This window comes from Trichechus manatus, unplaced genomic scaffold, assembly GCF_000243295.1.
Source record: "Trichechus manatus latirostris isolate Lorelei unplaced genomic scaffold, TriManLat1.0 scaffold00092, whole genome shotgun sequence".
NCBI lineage: Eukaryota > Metazoa > Chordata > Mammalia > Sirenia > Trichechidae > Trichechus > Trichechus manatus.
The window spans coordinates 7,861,542-7,884,258 of record NW_004444028.1 but is presented as its reverse complement, the minus strand read 5'-3'; the positions used below and the strand labels follow the sequence as shown (position 1 = coordinate 7,884,258).

Sequence of the window (22,717 nt, the reverse complement as noted above, 5' to 3'; positions counted from 1 at the left end):
GAGGGCTCAGGGCAGGGACACGACTTTGGGTACACTCGGGTTAGATCTGACAGAGGGCTCAGGGCAGGGACACGACTTTGGGTACACTCGGGTTACATCTGACAGAGGGCTCAGGGCAGGGACACGACTTTGGGTACACCTGGGTTAGATGTGACAGAGGGCTCAGGGCAGGGACACTACTTTGGGTACACCTGGGTTAGATCTGACAGAGGGCTCAGGGAATCCTTTTCAACTCGAGATCCAGAAGATGACAGGAAATGGCAGGTGACTTCACAGCAGACGTGACCGAGGAAACACCTATCCGGGTGTCACGAGGAGTCAGATTAGGAAAACTGAAGTGAGCGTGGAAAACACCAGGTCTTCACAGCCAGCACAGCTGAAAACCACAGCGGTCACTGTCAATGTCTGCCAACTTGTCTCGGGCCTCCACTCTTTCCTGTGATCTTCTAGTTCCTCTCTGCCGAATTTTGTACTTTAAGAGCCCTGTGAACCCCTTTAATTAAGCTCTTCAACTAAGCAAAGTCATTACATTTTCTGACGCTCTATCCCAATACAAAACCAAAGACACAGAAACTACGATTTGTCTCACATTTTTCATACGTTCAATACACATAACTTTTTCCCTATAATCTAAACTTCCGATTTGCTGTCATATCAATATATCCAAAAGCAACAGAAACTTAATTTTGCTTTATTTTCACCACTTATTTAAAAAAAACCCTACGACTCAATATAAAAACTATAAATTCCCCCAAATTTTATTTATTTTGTGCTCTAGTAAGGGGTACGGATATAACTAAGATTCGTTAAAGCCCATTAAATTAGCGTTTGATGTTCGCAACATTCTATTTAATCTTATAAAATTACTGTGCTACATTTCTAAATACGGTAAAAATAATTCTTTTAATGTATAAATGTAAATTCAAAGGCTTCAAGGGGTTTTCACCTGTGGGAAGGAGGAGAAACTAAAACAAGCCACCCCGTTACTGACGGCCACAGACAGACGGCGAAGATACAGAAACGGGCCCTACGCATCCCAGCTCACGTATTGTGAGATGAGAATTTTTCCTGTAGGAATAAAATCCAACCTAAACAGCAGAATCAGCTGGAAAAGAGGCTTCATTACTTAGAATTCTGCGTTACAGATAGTGTGTAAATCTTTAACCAATTCAGCCATGCTTGGTCACTCCTCAGGCCAATTATCCATTATAAACGTTTTACGTTCATCCCTTTCTCTCTAGCTTTCAGTCGCGTCCTTGGTCTACTCTCTATTCACATAACCCTTTTCTTGATGCTGTTCTCTCTGAAGTATAAAGAAGGGTTAATACGTGACTTCCCTATCAGCCTCTCCAACTGCAGCATCTTCAACACAATACCTCACAGCCATCATCGAGCAAGTTATTTATCCGTCCTGTGCCTCAGTCTTACCTGCAAAGTAAGCACTACAGGCTAACACTCTTCCTATCACATGGCACATGGCAGGGGGTGAACCATCCCAATCAAAGACCGAATGACTCACATGGCTGTCACACGGGAAACGGGGCGGTGCAAGTCGAGGGCTCAGCATGTGGCCAGGCACACGGGCCTCGCGTTAAACGGGAGCTACCGCCATCCTCAAAACCCTCAGCGGGTCCCCGGTTCCCACAAATTCCAACTTAAACCTTTCTGCCCTGTTTTCAAAAGACCTCCATGGTCATCTGTTGTGCTCCATCTCACCAATTCAGTCTTCAAACAGGCGTTCCCAATAAAATCAGACCGGGGTCTTCTCCCTTCCACCAAGAAGTCCAGCTTATTCCTGAGGCTTCAGGGCTTCAGTCCTGCCTGTCCTCTCCCTGAATACCTTCTGTCTTCCCTTGCCTGGCCAAGCACCAAATCCTTCCTCAGTTCCTACCCCGCACCTTGCTCTCCAATAGCCTCCTGCCAACTTCTGCTTTGAACCCTTTCTCCTTTTCTCCAAAACCCGTACACACGTTATTGTATTACTATATTATCTGCTCCTGTCCAATCTTTCTGGGTAAACTGTAAGTTCTTATGGATAATGATGACACTGTATCTTTTACTTCCACAGCTCTTCGTCATCTCCCCCACCCCCACCCCACAAGTATGGACATTATATAGAGGAGATGGACCTAAGCTGTGAAGAGTGCTTATTTCTGGATGGTAAGATTACGAATGATAACCATGTCCTTTTTCTTTTTTTAGTTTCTAGCTCTATCATAACGACAACAGAATCACCTGGCACTTCATGAATCAAAAGTTTTAAAATGATGTTCCTGCACATCTGCAGTGAGATGACGTATGATCCTGAGATCCTCAAATATCTTCTGGGGATGATCCATCATGAAGACACAACCATGACAAACATCTACACACCCAATGACAGGGCTCCCAAATACATAAAACAAACTCTACAGCACTGAAGAGAGAAATGGACAGTTCCACAAAAGTAGGAGACTTGAACACACCACTCTCGGTAAAGGACAGAACATCTAGAAAGAAACTCAACAAAGATACAGAAGATCTAAAGGGTACGATCAGCCAAACTGACCTCACAGACACACACAGAACACCCCACCTAAAATATCTTCTGGATCATAAATAAATCAATAATGATCAGTGGAGCTTCAACAACTATCTTCTGTATTATAATTATAACAAAAAATTGAAAATCAATGGTCACACATCGTACCTGGGGTAACTCTATTATCAGATATGTACAGCATTTTCTGATTGATTAAATGTTCACTACTTCTCATTGCTGTCCAGTCATTAGTATTTTCAAGATGACTTTACTCAAAACGAATAACTTTCTATTCAAAAGAAAAGTGACACCGTCAACGTATCTGAAACACCAAATAGAATTTTTAAAAATGCTTACCTAATCCTTTTTGTCCTGGATTCTTTGCAAAATTAAAAGTAAACTGGTAAAAATCCTTAAATCGTCCTGGTTCTTTCAATTCTTGTTCCATCTTGGGTATCTGGGCCTTTAGTTTTTCTATGCTGTCACATCTACATTGTAAAATTAAGTTTATAAAAGATGAACTTCTTCACTATAAATTAAGAACTTATTTATTCCTAGACAGGCTTATCTTTACTTCACAGAATTTCTTTTTCAAAAAACCAGATAGTTGGAGAATTTCATCTTTTCACATTACATAAATATATACATGCATGGGTTAAAGGGGGAGAAAAGGCCTGGAGTGAGTAAATGTTTGAAATAACTACTCTTGTTCAAAGAAATGAGCTATTACTCTTAATTACATAATCCACTGGACTATCACCGCCTTGACTTGCAGAAGTCGGCTGCAGTGTATAGACAAAAACGTGTTGTAATCAGCAAGACAACCGCCAGTTTAAACTGTATCACCAGCTGCCATCCAGTCAACTCCAACTCACGGCAACTCCATGTGTGTCAGAGTAGAACTGTGCTCCATAGGGTTTTCAATGGCTGATTCTTCAGAAGCCTTTCTTCCAAGGAACCTCTGGGTGGACTCGAACCTCTAGCCTTTCAGTTAGCAGCCGAGCACAACAGTTTGCACCGCCCAGGGACTCTAGACAATCCTTATCGTTGTTGTGTGCCGTCAAGGCTATTCCAACTCACAACAACCCTACAGCGACCCTATAGGACAGAACAGAATCCCCCCAGGGGGCTTCCTAGGCTGCGATCGTTATGGGAGCAGACTGCCAGGTCTTCTCTCCCGAGGAGGAGTGGGCGACCTTTCGATTGCCAGCCAAGTGCTTCATCACTGGACCACCAGGGCTCCCAGACAGTCCTTACGTAGTAACTAATCACATGTCTAGCTTCCAAACTATCTGAAAGCCTAACCTCCTGCTTAGGCGAAGAAGCATCCCCTTTGAAAACTCACTTCCTGTTCTACACAAAGTGCAATAATAGTGGTCAGCTCAGGCCCCCACCACCTCCGACTCAATGTTAACAAACGTTTTCTGTATCTGTAAAGCATTCAGCTTCCAGGGAGTTGAAAGGGTCCAAGTATCAAGCTCTCCTTTCTTCCCAGAGCCTCAAGAAGATGAGGTAAAAATGCACTACTGCAACCGGGGCAGATTCCACAAGCCAGTCACCCCATCTGTTGGCCTCTAAAGAATTCTGCTCTCATTCTCCTTCTATATTCTTAACATCATCTTTCGGAACTTTAGTTTGTAAATTAAAATTCTAATTTCAAAGTTCATTACATTTTACTTGAATTCAGTTTCAAATAAAAAAAAGAAAAAAAAGGTGAGACCTTGTTTCCTTTGAGTTCTAACGAAAACTGAGCAAGCACAGAAAATTCCAGCAAGCGCAGGACTGGGCTGGCGCTGGCTGCACAGCACAGTGTCTGAGCCAGTTATTAATTTATCGTCTTATCTCAGCTTTAAACCCACTCTTCTTTGCACTACTCTGTGATAATGGACTACAAACTACAAGACCACACCCTTCTTGCCAGCTAAGGCTGGCGAGGAAAAGGAGCTTTCCTTATCCTGGCTGGTTTTCTGCAGCGGGACAAGGGTTTTCGTGTGCTGGGAGGTGCCTGCAGTGCTCACCCCAGTGACAGCAACTCTCCCAGCTTCCTCTCCACAGAGTGGCAGGCAGGCATCGGGGCACGTGTTCCTGCAGCAGCCACACCCTTTCCTCCCAGGTCCGAATCTCAGCCTTGTGGGGACCTCTTATGTTTCTAAGTTCCTTCCTTGCTCACTTCCCTGAGCCCGGGGTGGCAGCAGCTTCCTGCAGTTGCTACTTGTTGGACATCAGAGTTTTCTTTTACCCCTTTTAGTGGTTAACCAAGGAGCCCTGGTGGCACAGCAGTTAAGCACTTGACGGACAGCCAGAATGTTGGCAACTCAAACCTACCCAGCGGCTCCGTGGGAAAAAGACCTGGCCATCAGCTTCCACAAAGATCACAGCCCAGGAAAACCTATTGGGCAGTTGTACTGGGTCACACGGGATTGCTATCAGCCAGAATCAACTCCAAGGCACCCAACAACAACAGCTGTTAACTACCTTTTACTTATTAAACAATTTCTTATACTAAAATTTCCCTTTTCAAATTATTGGTGTAGCTTTTGTCTTACGACTGAACCCTGGCTGATTACAACGGCCCTCAGGCTCAAGAACCAGAATGCCTGGATTCAAATCCTGGCTCGAATACTTCCTAATCCTATCATTCTCCATGCCTCAGTCTCCTCATCTCTAAAATGGGGGTATAAACACTCCTTCCCTCACAGAGTTGTTCTGAAGAGACAAGGGAAGTACTTAGTACAGTTTCTGAAATAACGTAAATGCTCAATAAATATTAGCTTTGTTACTGAAAAGAGGCACAATGAAAACAGAAAGGGCAGCCTGTCACCTACCCATAGGCCGAACACTTCTGCAGCCTCATTAAATACAGAGCATAGGTCCTTAGCGAAACCTACTTGCTCCTGAGTTTTTTGGTCTACTTATCCAAAGACATTTACCTAATCAGTTGTCAACGCACAGGTGGGGGAAAAATGATTAGCAACTTTTAAGGTAACTTCAGTTTAAAATTCTAAGATTTTATAAATTCAGACTTCATAGTCTCCCGTTAGGAAATAACTTACAAACTTGTTCACGTCACTTACCCACGTGAAGTAATAAAGCACAGTAACCTTATTTTAACCATAACAGTGCAATGTGAATGGCACAGGCTGTGCCACACAATGACTGGCAATGCCAGCAACTGTGTGACGTGGGAACGTGGCACGCTGGCCCGTTTCCACTTATGGTGATGTTTGTGGGCCAGTGAGTTTCCTACTTCCATTCTGAAATTCCCAGTACAACACAGTTCTACAGGAACCCTCACGGTAACGTGCCTAGTCTCCTATGGTTATCCCGGACTCACCCTAATTCCGTCATGCCGTCCATGAACTCCTGTTTGGAGAACTCGCACTGGGTCGCTGCTCTGAACTTCCACGCAATGATCAACACACTAATGCTGGCTGGGTCGAGGGCCAGGTCATCACAGAACTGCTGGATACCATCTATTCCGATTTTATTTTCATCTTGAGGATCTTTAAAAACAACAGCACAATATGAAATTAGTGCCACAGTTTATTCTGCTACATCCCCAAAACTGAAAAAGGTGACACCTTACGTTCCATTAAAAAATGATCACAAAGTGCCAAAGACATGAAGCAATAGTACTCTGACAGATATTCTCCCCATACAATATCTAAAGCCACTCTGCACCCTAAATAGCATCTTAAGATGGTCAGGAGGGTGAATATGCAGATGGACACTTAATATAAAAAGTCTCATTTATTCATGTGAAAAATGTCCCACACTCTATACACACTCAAAAATACCAAACACTTCTATGTAGGGATAAGGGATTCTACCTGAAAATACCCATATTTTGTTTAAGTGGGTGTTCTAAAGAAACAGTGTCACAGTAAAACAAAGTGCTGTTTAACCAGAGCTCACTTGACAGAGTATCAGGAAGACTGTCTCCAATTCAAACTCAATGTCAACAATACAAGCATCTGTTTCTTAATTAAATCAAAGGAGAAAAACTATCAATATTTACTAATCGGACGGGTAAAAAATTAAAACTAGCAACAAGTACAAGGAGAAGCAGGCACACGTAGACACCACGTGACGTGCTAGCACCTCTCCAAACGTCACCTGGCAGTATCTCCGAGCAATAAAAGAAGTCAAAAATAACCTTTGACTTGTCAGCGTGAGTTATGGACACAATATACATCCATTTTTGGAAAAATGTGTAGAAACACTGTATACATATTTTTGCATAAACACAACAGAAAAACACTGAGGGAGCCAACCTAGCTATTAAATACTGGCTAACCCGGGAGAATAAATGAGAGAAAGATGGAGAAATTATGAAGCTTTTCTTTATTCACTACATGTTATTTAACTTTTAGAAAGTATGTATTACTTTATAATTCTTTTAAAAAGCTACTAAAACTGTTGTTCAGCTTTTCTTAAAATCTGGTTCAGCTGCATTTTATAAAAATGAGAAAAAAAAAAAACACATCCTCCCACCTCCCATTCTCAAGCTGGACACCCAATGGGAGAAAAACAAAGAGAGAAAAGAAAAAGGGGAAGAAAACAAAGAACCCAAGAAGAAATTCTAGGGAAAAAGGGAAAATAATTTCTCCTCTCAGACTTGAGCGAGTTCCAAGATCTACAGAGTTCTTGGGACACACCAAACCACTCTGTTTATGTTCTACGGATTACTTGCTTTTTTACAAGCACGTAAACTGGAAAACATGAGGGAAAATATTTAAAGTCGTAAGCAAACACTCACCTTTGTATCTATTGTATAGTTGTTCTAACTTCTTCCTATCCAATGATCCTTTTACACTCTCTCGTATATAAAGTTCAGGATTTTGGAAAAAATTGTCTGTTGCAACATCTAACTTCCAGTCATTTTGAGACAGACAACTTACTGCTGTTTTCTCGCTAGATTGTGTGAAGATCATAAACTGACGAACTTTATCCTTCTGCGATGATTTCAACTTGTTCTATTGAAACCAGAAAATAAACTGAGACTGTACGTAAAATCATAAGACTCACCATTTTTCACGATGCTTTTTCTTCATAAAACATTAACATCTATTAGTTTGACTTAGTTTTTATCTATTACTAATCAGAAAGACAATTTAAAACAAAAAAAACCTGAACCATGAAATTTGTGACAGTTTTGAAAAAGAAACCAGGACAGAGGCAAAACAGCAGCTCGGCTACCCCGCACTTCCTGAAGGTGGTACCTGAGAGCAAGCAGGAAGGCTCGGGAAGAAGTACAGCTACTCACAGATCCCTGCTCAGCACAAAGCTCCAAAGAGAGGCCTACGAGGTGGGGGGAAGGTGACCGCATCTCGCCAGCCGGGATAGCCAAATGACCCCGGGAAACCGCGAGATTAACAGGTGTTTAAACCAAAACCAAACCCACTGCCATTGTTGTTGAGTGGATTCCAACTCATAGTGACCCTACAGGACAGAGCAGAACTGCCCCATAGGGTTTCCAAGGAGCGGCTGGTGGACTTGAACTGCCGACCTTCTGATTAGCAGCCGAGCTCTTAACCACTGCTCCTCCAGGGCTCCAACAGGTGTTCTTTGCAGTCCTGACACCCATTGTAAAGGATATACTGTGCAGCTGTCCCCAGCACCACCCCGTTGTTGTGCTGATATTTTAGCAAACAGCAGAAAGCAACAGACTGTGAGTCCCTCACAGCTCTCCTGGCGGTATTCAGGGACCACGATAATTATCAATACAATTTCCTCGATATTCTCACTCAAATCTGAAGAGGCAGTGAAATAGGAATGAGTGCCCTGGAACCTTCCTCCCCAGTTAGTTTTTCCCAGGGTCTTTCCCCTTAGGCAGTCACCTCCTTCCCTGGCCAGAGTCTAGCAGAGGCCCCTGCTCTCCACACAGCCCCTGTGCTGTGATAATCTTGCTGCCCCACACTGAGCAGATTCACCTCTCACCTGGCCTGAACCCAAAGCCGAATGAGGCAGGGCAAACAGGCCCTCGCCTCCCGCAGTATCAGGGACCAGCTCCCTCCCCCCTTCCCTGCCCACCCGTTGCCCCGGGCTGGCCTCCCCTGCAATCCTAGCCTCCCTGCTGTTACTCTTCTCCCTCCCAAATCCACATACCCCTCTCAGCAAAATACTTGGGTTCCTCCTGTGATACCATTGTGAGTGAAGGGAAAACGCAGTACCTCAGTAGGGCACAGTGGTGAGCAGCTCGGCTGCTAACCAAAAGGTTGGCAGTTCGAATCCCCCAGCCACTCCTTGGAAACCCTATGGGGCAGTTCTGCTCTGTCCTATAGGGTTGCTATGAGTAGGAACTGATTCAACAACAACAGGTTTTTTTCGCTTTAGGGTACACATTAACAGATATACTGCGATCTAAGCAACGCATCTGAGAACCCCAAATCTTTGCTCTGGGCCCCAAGTGACAGACCACAAACTTCAACCCCTTGATTGTTCAGATGAGACAACAGCTCTAGAAGGTTGAGAAATTTGCCTGAAAGTCATCCTGGTTGTTATTAGTAGAAATGGGGCAAGAACAGAGAGGTCTCTTGAGCCTATAAAACAAAAAATAACACACATGTGACGAACATGCTTCTTAGTTCAATCAAATATACGAAATCAAAAGGGCTGTTCCTGTCCAAAAGCAGGAAGGACAGGAACTGGATGAATGGACACAGGGAACCTGGGGTGGAACTGATTCCCAGTAGACCACACACCTCTCAAATCTCCAGTTTTCCCCCTTTTGAAAAAATGCCTCCTTCTCAAGATTTACTATTTAATTAAAACAAACCCACACTGAGATTGAACGCCAAGGAAGAAAACTACCCTAATTTTCTCTTTAACTGGAAATTAACAAGAAAACCATTCTGATTTCAACTTTTGTTCTGAAAAATTGGTTTTAAGCTTGCTAGTGTATCCTTCTCCCTAGACAAACACAGCATACGGATATACACTCATGCAGCTAAATGAAGAACAGCAAAGTGCCGGATGGTCACTGCAATCATCTGCGACCACTGCACAATGCTGCAGACTGACCTGGAAGGACACCCAACCCCCGCCACGCCCTGAGAGTTACTTTTTAATTAAATGTGCTGTAACTTCTCTGCAGGACTTTCCCCATTCTCCTAAAAGCTGAATGCAGCAAAACCACCAGGTTTATCTGGGGTTTTACCATACAGTATTAAATCCACAACTCTGTTCCCTGAAACTTCCACCACCTGTGTTGATGAGAGAAGGGAAAACAGAACTTCCGTCACCTCTGGGGGCCAGAAAGAGCTGTTCACTCTGTTAGTGATCCCCTGTCATTGAGCTAGACGTCAGAAACCTATGGGAACACGGGGATGAAAAACTATCCTACCCACACAAACTAATAACAAAATTATACAAGTGAATTATTTCATTCCATGTCATATTATTTGAAAAAAACATACGTAACGGTAAACTACTTTAACTGGTTTAAGTATAAATTTCTGTTAAGTGGGGCAACAGCAATATATTTTCACAAAAAGAGCTACATCTACCCACTGCCAAGACCATACAGGCCAATAATGAGTGCTGCCCGGCAGAGAACGGATAGTGGGTTCCCACTAGGCCAATCTACCCACTGCCAAGACCATACTGGCCAGTAATGAGTACCACCCAGCAGAGAACTGATAGCGGGTTCCCACTAGGCCAAGTGGCAATCCCAGTCCTGCAGAGTCTGATAAGCACCCTCCCCTTCTTGTACTTACAACGTGTTCTCACCATTTCTCTGTGGGCTCCCGGTGTCCAGAATAAATGTTAACACTTGTTCTCCTAAACCCACTGCCATTTGAGTTGGTTCCAACTCATAGCAGCCCTACCGGACAGAGAACTGCCCCACAGGGTTTCCAAGGCTATTATCTTTATGGAACCAGACTACTACATCTTTCTCCCTTGGAGCAGCTGATGGGTTCAAACCACTGACTTTTTGGTTAGCAGCCAAGTGCCTACCCACTGCGCCACCAGGGCTCCTCCTTGTTCCCCTACGAGCAGCATACTCCGTTCTGTACTCTCCAGGGCTGTCCTTAATCAAAGCTGCAGCAGCACAGCTAGGACACTGCCAGCCCCCTTTCCCAGGCCACAAGGGCGCACCAGGCCACGTGCTCTGATTTTGAGTGTGGCCTCAAAGGTTTAAATTTCTATCAACTTAAGGAAGGGGGAAAGGTGACTAACAAGAGAAGAGTATTAAAATACAATATACAAATGTATAATATATAAAATAGTACATAAATAGGGGACGGGGGTGAACAGAAAACGGGTACAGGAAAAAACATGGATCTTCTTTCTTTCCACTACCAACCCAGTGGGGATCTTCTTAAGAGCAAAAACATGTGACAGCTACAATGAATCAGCACTCAAATGTAGTGGATGCCATTTACTTCAAGGCTTCTTTTAAAGGAGCAAACCAGAGTGGCTGGTAAGTAAGGTTAGGTAACACAATCTTGAGTGGCAAACGTTAAAACCATCCAGATACCAAATTTTCAAGGAGATTCAATAGCGTTAAGTATATAAAATGTATAAAACACTGGATGTATTCTCATTTTTTTTAATTCTAGCAGAGAGAAGGAGGGGGGAGAGAGAAAGAGAGAAAGGCTGCCTCTCGCAGTCGAACGCTGATTACACCAGGATCCCAGACTAATGATCCAAGTCAGAGACCCCAGCGCCATCTAAACAGCAAAAAGCATTACTCGTCTCTCCAAAATAAAAAAAAAGGGGCAGGATATTGATACATATTATTTAATGCTTAAATCTAGCCCATGTTCACACTGTTTTCACTCAAGGAATTTAAGATTCACATCTAAAACATAGTTTATCTAAAAAAAAACAAAAAAAACGAAGATACTTTGGATGTAGCCAAGTGTTATACAGTGAAGTAGCTTCTACCGCTTAACCTACCAGATCCACTGAGCACAGAAGAATGGGGGCTCAGAACAGCTCTATAGTAAAAAATATTCAGAATGATAATAAAGTTAAGAAATTCTTCCTGTATTTCCTTCAAGAAAAACACTGAACATGGAAAATGTTCCATGTTTTCAGTCAGCTAAGTCTTAACAATTTCAAAGTAGGAATAATTTTTATGGATAAGCAATATTTTTAAAAGCAAAAAATTAAGATCTATTTTCTCTATTCTATTATTCTGAGTTTTTCATCTTTTTGCCCTCAAGTTACAACTTCAGTCTGAATTCCAGAATGAAACTGACATCCAAGCTTTTATATTTTTCAAAGAACTAATTTTCTAACTCAGTTCTAGTTATCTCTAGATTCAATGAATCTAGTTTACAAAAGGCAAAACATTTCAGTAATCATCCATAAACCCACTGCCATCGAATGATCATCCATAAACCCACTGCCGTCGAGTCAATTCCAAGTCAGAGTGAACCTATAACACAGAGCAGAAATGCCCCACAGGGTTTCCAAGGAGCAGCTGGTGGATTTGAACTGCTGACCTTTTGGTTAGCAGATGGGCTCTTAACCACTGCACCACCAGGGCTTCAATCACCCATAATTCTCACTAAAAGTTCGATATGTTGATTCTCATGTGATTGTTATTGTTATATGCTGTCAAGTCGATTCCAACTCATGACCCTAAAGGACAGAGTAGAACTGCCCCACTGGGTTTCGTAGGCTGTAATCTTTATAGGAGTAGATGCTGGTAGGTTCGAACCGCCGGCCTTCCGATAAGCAGCTGAGGGCTTTAACCACTGCTCCACCAGGGCTCTTTCTCATCTGATTACCACATGGTTAACAGCTTAACTTCATCTGAAAACTAGCAGAGGTAGTTTTAAGCTGGAGTCCCTGGGTGGTGTAAACATTAATGTGCTCCGTGCTACCTGAAAGGTTAGAGGTTCGAATCCACCCAGAAGCACCCTGGAAGAAAGGTCTGGCAACCTGCTTCCAAAAAATAGCCACCGAAAACCCTATGGGGCACAACAGTACTCTGACACATACGGGGTCGCCATGAGTTGGAGTTCACCTGACAGCCGCTGGCAGTTTTCGCCTAGGTAATCGTACTTTCTACATATGATACATAGTATTCAGCACATGTAGCCCAATGTTACCAGTATCCCACACGGCTCTATAAAAGGTCTTCCCATAGATGGTGGTCTGAAATCTAAAGGGCAGGAAAGATCAGCTCCACAGAGGAGACTACCTACTCCTAGGGATTTCACCCAGGGGCAAAGTTCCACTGCACGAAAGTCAGGCTAAGAACCTAGGTACGTCTGGCTGGAAACCCTCTTCTCTTCCACCTGCACGGAGAAGCAGTACAACACCCCGATTAGGTAAGAGTGCAAACCCCCGAGCCAGACGGGCAGGATTTTAATCCCCGCTGTGCCTCTTAATTGCTGTGAAACTTTGGGAAAACTATTTAGTATCTCTGTGCTTCAATTTCTTCATCTGTAAAAAGGGTGTAAAGGTTCACATGAATTAGTTCAGATTAAACTCCCCGACCTGCAAGCAGCTCCTTCCACGTGTATGAAGGAAAGAAGAATGCGCCAAAGAAAAAAAGCGACAGAAAATTTATGTCAGTTAAAGTAAGAAAGAACCACCACAATGAGAACCCAGCAGCTAGCATTAACAGCTCCTACTGTGTGCCAGGTCCGTGCCAGGCACTTCATTATTAGCAAGCCTGAAAAGTGGTCACCAACGAGAAAACCACGCCTCCGAGCTCCTACTGTGTGCCAGGCCCTATGCTACGCACCTAATTATTAGCAACCCCGCAAGGTGGTCACCAACGAGAAAACCGTGCCTCCGAGCGCCACTCATGTACCCACAGACTTCCTCAACAAAGGGACAGAGCCCGGAACCAAAGGCAGCCTGTCTTTCCATTTACTCTACATTGTCTGCAAGAGAAAGGACAAACAAAAAGGACAAAGTGCAACCACTGAGTGTGTGGGGACAGGGAGAGGAACTGAGAATATCTCTTCACCTATTTTATGGAATAGTCAAATAAGTAAGCGACCTTTCCCCTTTCAAAGGTAAACAATTTGCATTTGGATTAAACGTTCCCTACTGAGCATTCCTTCAACCCAATTAAAAGCCTAGTATAGAGATGGAACTTCTCTTTAGGGTTTTTTTTTAGGGGAGGGGTGACGAGAGAGGGTAATAGGTTATTTTTAAGGCAAGTGATACAACAGGAAGAAAAATACGTTAGTCCTGCCCCAGTCTGTTTCAAAAACAGGGAGCTGACAAAACCAAGTGGCCACAATCTACAGCTTCAGACGCGCAGAGGTGGAAAATGGGGCGCTGGACGTAAAGAGAACGCACGACGCGCAGAGGTGGAAAATGGGGCGCTGGACGTAAAGAGAACGCACGAAACCCGGGGGTCGGGGCGGGCGATGACACACATACAGGCGATGGCCACAAAATATACGCAAGTGTGCACAATTTCAAATAATAAGCAAAATAAACAACAAATAGTACTCTTTCAAATTATAATCTACAACATAGAAGAATTACACCTGTTCCAGTCTGCGTCTAACAAACAGCAGTGGAACACTGTCTGATACAGTGCCGGAAGATGAGTCCCTCAGGCTGGAAGGCACTCAGAATACGACTGGGGAAGAGCTGCCTCCTTAAAGTAGAGTTGACCTTAATGACATGGATGGAGTCAAGTTTTTGGGACCTTCATTTGCTGATGTGGCACAACTCAAAACGAGAAGAAACAGATGCAAACATCCATTAATAATCGGAACATGGAATATACTAAGTATGAAATCTAGGAAAACTGGAAGTTGTCAAAAATGAAATGGAACACTTCCTAGGCATTCATGAGCTGAAATGGACCGGTATTGGCCATTTTGAATTGGACAATCGTGAAGTCTACTCTGCTGAGAATGACAAATTGAAGAGGAACAGCATCGCGTTCACTGTCAAAAAGAACATTTCAAGATCTATCCTGAAGTACAACGCTGTCACGGATAGGGTAATATCCACACTCCTACAAGGAAGGCCAGTTAATACAACTATTGTTCAAATTTATGCACCAACCACTAAGGTCAAGGAGGAAGAAATTGAAGACTTTTACCAACTTCTGCAGTCTGAAATTGATCAACATGCAATCAAGAAGCAATGATAACTCCCGGTGATTGGAATGCGAAAGTTGGAAAACAAAGAAGGATCTGTAGTTGGAAAATATGGCCTTGGTGATAGAAACGATGCCAGATGATAGAATTTTGCAAGACCAACAACTTCTTCAATGCAAATACCTTTTTTCACCAACATAAATGGCGAATATACACGTGGACCTCACCAGATGGAATACACAGGAATCATATTGACTACATCTGTGGAAAGAGATGATGGAAAAGCTCAATATCCTCAGTCAGAAGAAGGCCAGGGGCCGACTGCAGAACACACCATCAATTGCTCATATGCAAGTTCAAGTTGAAGCTGAAGAAAAATTCAAACAAGTCAAGGAGAGTCAAATTATGACCCTGAGTATATCCCACCTGAATTTAGAGACCATCTCAAGAACAGATTTGACACGCTGAACATTAATGACCCAAGACCAGACGAGTGTGGAATGACATCAAGGACATCATACATGAAGAAAGCAAGAGGTCATTAAAAAGACAGGAAAGAAAGAAAAGACCAAAATGGATGTCAGAAGAGACTCTGAAAGTTGCTCTTGAAACTAGAGTAGCTAAAGCAAATGGAAGAAATGATGACGTAAAAGAGCCAAACAGCAGATTTTAAAGGGCGGCTCCAGAAGACAAAGCATTGTAATGACATGTGCAAAGACGTGGAGTTAGAAAACCAAAAGGGAAGAACACGCTTGGCCTTTCTCAAACAGAAAGAACTGAAGAAAAAATTCAAGCCTCAAGTTGCAATACTGAAGGATTCTACGGGGAAAATACTGAACGACACAGGAAGTGTCAAAAGAAGATGGAAGGAATACAGAGTCACTGTACCAAAAAGATTTGGTTGCCACTCAGCCATGTCAGGAGGTAGCATATGATCAAGAACCAAAGATACTGAAAGAAGAAGTGCAAGCTGCACTGAAGCACTGGCGAAAAACCAGGATCCAAGAACTGGGATGTTTCAACAAAGGGATGCAACACTGGGTACGCTCACTTGTCTGTGCCAAGAAGTTTGAAAGACAGCTACCTGGCCAACTGAAGTAAGAGATCCACATTTGTGTCCTCTCAAAAGAAAGGAGATCCATAGAATGCAGAAATTATTGAACAATATCATTAATATCACACGCAAGTAAAATTTTGCTGAAGATCATTCAAAAACAGTTGCAGCAATACATCGACAGGGAACTGCCAGAAATTCAAGCCAGATTCAGAAGATGATGCAGAACGAGGGACATCACTGCTGATGTCAGATGGATTTGGCTGAAAGCAGAGAATACCAGAAAGATGTTACCTGTGTTTTATTGACTATGTGAAGGTATTCGATTTTGTGGATCATAACAAATTATGGATAACACTGTGCAGAACAGGAATTCCAGAAGTGTGCTCATGCGGAACCTGTACGTAGACCAAGAGGCAGTAATTTCAACAGAACAAGGGGATACTCTGTGGTTTAAAATCAGGAGAGATGTGCTTCAGGGTCGTATCCTTTCACCTTGCTTATTGAATCTGTATGCTGAGTAAATTATCCAAGAAGCTGGACTATTTGAAGAAGACCAGGCCATCAGGAGTGGAGGAAGACTCATTAACAACCTGCAATACGCAGATGACACAACCTAGCTTGCTGAAAGTGAAGAGGACTTGAAGCACTTACTGATGAAGATTGAAGACCACAGCCTTCAATATGGATCACACCTCAACATAAAGAAAACAAAAATCCTCACAACTGGACCAATACGCAATATCATGATAAATGAAGAAAAGACTGAAGTTGTGAAGGATTTCATTTTACTTGGATCCACAATCAATGCCCATGGAAGCAGCAGTCAAGAAATGAAACGATGCATTACATCAGGCAAATTTGTTGCAAAAGAACTTTTTAAAGTGTTAAAAAGCAAAGATGTCACTTTGACAACTAAGGTGCCTACCCAAGCCATGCTATTTTCAGTGGCCTCATATGCATGCAAAGCAGGACAATGAATAAGGGAGACCAGAGAAGAATTGATGTCTTTGAATTACAGTGTTGGCGAAGAGTACTGAATATACCATGGACTGCCTGAAGAACGAACAAATCTGTTTTGGAAGAAGCACAGCAAGAATGCTCTTTAGAAGCAAGGATGGCGAGACTTCGCCCCACATATTTTGGACATGTTATCAGGAGGTACCAGTCCCTGGAGAAAGACATTATGCTTGGTAAGGTAGAGGGTGAGAGAAAAAGTGGAAGACCCTCAACAAGATGGACTGACACAGCGGCTGCAACAGTGGGCTCAAGCATAACAATGACTGTGAGGATGGCGCAGGACCGGGCAGTGTTTCGTTCTGTTGTACGCGGCGGGTCGCTATGAGTTGGAACCGACTTGAAGGCACCTAACAACAACAAGGTCTGCGCCTATTTATGTATCTATCACTGATTCATAAATTTCTTGCACTTCGAATGAGTGACAGTTAAATCTTCTTTAAGAGGTACTGCGCTACGAATAAGTCAAATGTGGAGTAACCGATTATACCATTATTACACAAAATGGTACAGCACACAGTGGTCATCCTCCTGAAAAAAAATTCCACTAAGATACCTGTAAAAGATTCAGACTGGTTTTGTAGAATTTCCCTCACAGTTTAAAAAAAAAAATTCCATTAATGGGAATTTAAATTCTCCTCCCCAACCCCGTAATTATTAGATTGTTCAGATGACTACCACTGTAAATGGAACGTTTTGATTCTCGTTTGAAGAAAACTACCTTGACTATTAAAAATAATTGTTTTTGCTAATCCATGATTATCTATGATAATGGGACAGAAATAACCCATTCAAATAGTGTGTCACCAAAAACAAACCCAAACTCATTTCCATCAAGTCAATTACAACTCACAGCAACCCCACAGGACAGAGCAGAACTGCCCCGTAGGGTTTCCGAGGAGCAGCTGGTAGATTCGAACTGCTGACCTTTTGGTTAGCAGCAGAGCTCTTAACCACTGCACCACCAGGGCTCCTAAATACTCTGTTAGCCATTCATATTTCAAATAATTCTCCCAAACTTACTTCTTGAACATCTAACAAGCAGTCAAGGTAGCTGATTGAAATTTGCTTTCTCCTAACTATAAACTTGATTTTTAAAGAAATTACAAAGTAAACAAACAAACAAACAAAATTACTGAGGCAGAAGCAAAATCAGTATAAGAATTAAATGAGATTTTAAACGTTCTGTAGTTAAAGAATTTATAATGACTAGCATCCAACAGTCAGGTGATACCTGCTGCATAAAGATAATAAGTGATCTTTGAAAAATGACATGTTCTAATGCTAAGACTTGCTATCTACTTAGTTCCCAAATTCAGAAATATGAGAATCCTATGGATAGTACGCACTTTAAATGTCTGCTGAAATGACATAAAAATACCCTACATACGAAGGGAATTGGGCCATGGATTTCAACAACTTATCTCTGCATTCAGTATTGAGAGGTTCGAAGTATAATGCAATAGAATTCTTTAGAAAAGAACTACTGAAAAGCTAATCTCTCTTAAAATTTTATAACGCTGACTACAAACAGCCTAATTATGCTGCGTGATTAGACAATTACCATCTAATGGGAATTCAACCAAGTGACAGAAGATGCTTTTGTGGCTTTTTGTCGCCTTTGTGTTTGCTTTTTCTTGAGTGAGGGATATACACCTCAAGTGGCTAGGTCAACCGGATAGCCAGCGGGTTATTCAAGAGCTTGTTTGTGTCCACAAAGCAACTAAATCCTATTTGGAACCATTTCTCATCATCCAATGTCATGGCTAATACTATCACAAGTTGAACAGCACATACTGAAGTTTAAAAGGGAACCTTCTCCCAGATTTGCATTATGCTTAGGCCAACATACTCGAGACGTACTGGAGACAGCCTCTTGACCCAAGTGAGATCTGCTCTTCTAAAATGAAAAAAAATCCACCACTACACTGAGTTAATTTTACTTCCAATTTTTTTTACTACATGCAACAAAATACTGTTTTCAATTACTTAAATGTTTACATCAGATCATTTGATTTGACGTGGAAACATAAGCAGGCCACAATTCAATACGGCCAGAAAATATAAGGAAATGTTTACAATTTCAAATATTAAGCAAAAAAAGAAAAAAGGGTAACAGGTTATTTTTAAGACAAGTATACAACAGGAAGAAAAATATGTGCGTCCTGTCGCAGTCTATTGTAAAAAGAGAGCTGACAAAACCAAGCGGCTACCATCTACAGCTCTAAATGTACCGAGGTAGAAAATGGGGCACTAGAAGTAAAGGTTTCCTCCACCAGTGAGAAGGCATGAAACCCTGGGCGGGGGAGGCAATGATGACACATACTAGGCTTTACCTTAGTCAGACCATTCAGAAGCACTAAACTTGTATTTCCACATACATGAAACCAAACCCGTTGCCATCAAGTTGATTCCAACTCATAGTGACCCTACAGGACAGAGTAGAACTAACCCATAGGGTTTCCAACGAGTGGCTGGTGGATTCCAACTGCCAACCTTTTGGTTATCAGCTGAGCTCTTAATCACTGCGCCACCAGGGCTCCACATGTTAAAACCCACTGTCAAGTCAATTCTGACTCATAGCAACCCTACAGGACAGAGTAGAACTGTCCCATCAGGTTTCCAAGGAGCACCTGGTGGATTCCAACTGCCAACCTTTTGGCTGAGCTCTTAACCACTGCGCCACCAGGGTTTCCCCACATGTTAAAAGGAGGTAGTAATACCTACCTCACAAGCTGGAGTGGAGACTGACTAGAGTTGTGACCTGTCTGACTAGCAGACAGTTTGCTCTCAATAAACGCTCACTTTCTTTCTTTCTCCCCAAAGGCCCAGCTTTCTGCGTACAGCCACTAAGCCACACACAGACCACCAGAACCGTTCCAAGGCAACCTGGGTAGGTTTTGCTGCCTGGTGTTTATCAAGCCCACAGTGGCTAGGCAAGCTGGACGGTCAATCAGTTGCTTTCTGGCTGGTGTTTTTGTCAGTTAGTTTCTATTGAACACTGAACAGTTATCAGGAGCCCTGGTGGCACAGCGGTTAAGCACTCTGTCGCTTACCAAAAGGTCTGCGGTCCAAACTCAGCAGCAGCTTCATGGGAGAAAGATGTGGCGGTCTGCTCCCGTAGAGCCTTGAAAACGCTCCGGGGCAGGTCTTCTCTGTCCTACGGGGCGGCTATGAGCTGGAATCAACTCGACAGCAACAGGTTTGGGTTTGGTTTTGGACAGTTACCTTAAACAGAATTCTGTACGTCGAAGCTGCATGCTAGAGAGTAAAGAAGACTGACGGTACTAAAGATTTTTTTATCTTAAAAAACTACTTTATAAAATGACCAGACTTAATGGTTGGATTGAGACTGGAGGGACCCCAGAAGACATGGCCCCCAGACTCTCCTTTAACCCAAAACTAAAACCATTCCCAAGGCCAACTCTTCAGACAAAGATTGGACTGGACTATGGGACATAAAATGATACTCCTGAAGAGTGTGCTTCTTGGCTCTAGTTGATACATGAGACGGGCAGCTCCTGTCCAGAGGCGAGATGCGAAGGCAGAGGCTCAGGAGCTGGTTGAATGGACACAGGAAATCCGGGGTGGAAAGGAGCGTGCTATCACAGTAAAGGGAGAGCAACTAGGGTCACATAACAATGTATGTATAAATTTTTGTATGAGAGACTAACTTGAATTGTAAACTTTCGCTTAAAGTACAATAAAACTACAAAAAAAGAAAAGAAAAAGAAACTGCTTTAAAAATGATCTCTAATGTAACAGGGCACCCTGGGATATTGGACCACTCAGAATGCTTCACTGGCTTTCCACTTCTCTCAGGATAAAAACCAGCATCCTTAGGTTGCTTACCAGGCTATCCTCACTCCCTACTGTCCCCCCCCACCCCAGATCTCAGCACCCACCCCATTCATAGGGGGCTCCTCACTGTTCCACAAACTCTCTCCACTATCCTCCTGACGAGCCTTCTCCCCGGTCTCCCAGCGTGCTGAGTTCACCTCCCGAGCAGGAAGGCTTCCCATCCTGCAGCCCACTCCCCCCCACCGCAGCACTTTCACCTTCTAATACAGTGAGAAAGAAAATTACAGACTGTGGTTACTATGTGTCCGCCTAGTGAAACCTACCCTTTACCAGAGCAGGGATGTTTGTTGGCTCAGCCGTACGTTATCCCCCCAGCACCTGGGAACACTGCCTGGCACGCAGTAGGTGCTCAGTATCCTTACGTGAACTAAGGCTCTGCTTGAGGGTTTGCAAAAGAATGTGCTACCAGTTCTGAAGTGGCAACCCGTCCAGGCTGACATTCATTTGGATTTCTAAGCCCTGGGAGTTTTGAAAATGAAATCTTAGATTTCAAAACCCACATATTTTTTTAAAAAGCCATTAAAAACACAGTAATTAGCAACATTGATTATCCATTATTTTCAATTTTACTATTTATTCATTAATAACATTTGGTTTTTTTCCTCTGTTTAAATGAGTACGATAATTAAATTTCAAATCCAATTTTCAACCATTTCTCTAGATTTGATGTGAGTTAAAAGATCTGCACGTACCACAAATGCTGAGGGAAGTGACAGACCCGGGAAAAATCATTTCAGCTCTGCCACAATCTCATGATCTCGAATCTCAAACCCTCCTTGGGCCTTGGTTTCTACTTCTATAAAAAAGGGGAGGGGGCTAGATAAACTGAGGCCGTTTCAGCTCTAAAAGTCTATGGTGTGCTGAGTCTATAAAAAAACAGTCCACACCCTTCTCTCACATCTAATAAAAATTAGAATCAGAAAATTTTTAAATTGGATAGAACTTTAGAAATCATCAAATCCAATTCCGTCATCTTACAAATAAGAAAACAACCAGAAACTTTGAACATTTAAAAAAAGTTTTCAAAAGTAACATAGTCTAGTTTTGGGGGTTTCTGTTGTTGTTCTTGGGGGCGGGGTGGGGCAGAGAGAGTGAGAGAGGTTAACTGAACACTTTTTTTTCCTTATACAAAGTATTTCAGATATCCCATCATTTAAGTTTGTCCTAGAATTGACAATTACATGTGCTTCAGAATAGGCTGTACCAACACACCAAAAAAACTAACATAAGTCCAAAGGTTTAATCAAAGAACAGTTATAAGTAGGACAAGTAAACAATCAACTTAACTCTATTGGAGATACTTAAACGCACATGGTTGGAGAGCAAAACCAGCTGCCTTTGAGGGATTCCGACTCACGGTGACTTCACATATGCCAGAGTAGAACTGTGCTCTATAGAGCACAACAGCTGACTTTTCAGAAGTAGATCACCAGGCCTTTCTTCCAAGGTGCCTCAGCTGCTAACCATTTGCACAATCCAGGGACTCCAGGGCTGCAGACTGAGTGGCATTAAATTTAAAATTCTTAAGGCCTAACTTCCATCAGGAGCCCTGGTGGCACAGTGGTTAAGAGCTGCTCCTTGGAAACCCTGTGGGGCAGTTCTGCTCTGTCCCGTAGGGTCGCTATCAGTCAGAATCGACTCAACGGCAACGGGTTTGGTTGTTGGTTAAATTCTATTAGGGCCTGTGGTGATTTAATTTCTAAACTAACAAGAGCATACCAAGACAACTCTAGGGGCAGGACCTGCGTTGAGCCACGGTAAGAGTTTTCATTAGTGATATCTTCTCACCACTGGTATAATTACTATCTTATGGCTAAGTTCCGAAAGTAGCTAATTTAACCAAAAAGAAAGTTACAAGCCTCCACCAAACCCGAACTCTCATATGAACCACATGAAGGCTGAATTCCGGAACAGCTGATGGGCATTACTGAGGCCCTAGATTCTAGGTGATGCTGCTGATCTGGAGACTAATTCACAGCACAGCCGATGCTCTCACTGAGTTTTTACCGGGGAATTACATTCCATTACTTCAAGCTCACTGCTCATCTACAGCCAAGATTCTGGAAACTTTAGGAGTAATGTCTATTACTGCTAAGTATTTAAAACATTAGAAACTTTATAGAATCCCTGGTGTATCTTTTAACACCATAATATCAATCCAAACACTAACCTGTACTCCACAGCAAAGTTTTCTTACAAATCAGGGCTAGGTCCAGCTGGAATCCCTGCTGA

At 42.7% G+C, this 22,717-nt stretch overlaps 1 protein-coding gene across 1 annotated transcript in view; it reads right to left on the bottom strand.

Moving 5' to 3' along the window:
* DCUN1D1 (defective in cullin neddylation 1 domain containing 1) overlaps nucleotides 1-10,385 on the bottom strand; it is a 23,416-nt gene extending 13,031 nt beyond the window's left edge. Inside the window, exons 1-4 of the mRNA XM_004382301.2 lie at nucleotides 10,253-10,385; nucleotides 7,281-7,497; nucleotides 5,856-6,024; nucleotides 2,879-3,009 (exon numbers count right to left, since the gene is read on the bottom strand). Of these exons, the coding sequence (XP_004382358.2) occupies nucleotides 2,879-3,009; nucleotides 5,856-6,024; nucleotides 7,281-7,497; nucleotides 10,253-10,255 (520 nt within the window). The 5' untranslated portion in view covers nucleotides 10,256-10,385. The remainder of the gene's footprint in view (nucleotides 1-2,878; nucleotides 3,010-5,855; nucleotides 6,025-7,280; nucleotides 7,498-10,252) is intronic.
* Nucleotides 10,386-22,717: the final 12,332 nt, after the last annotated feature.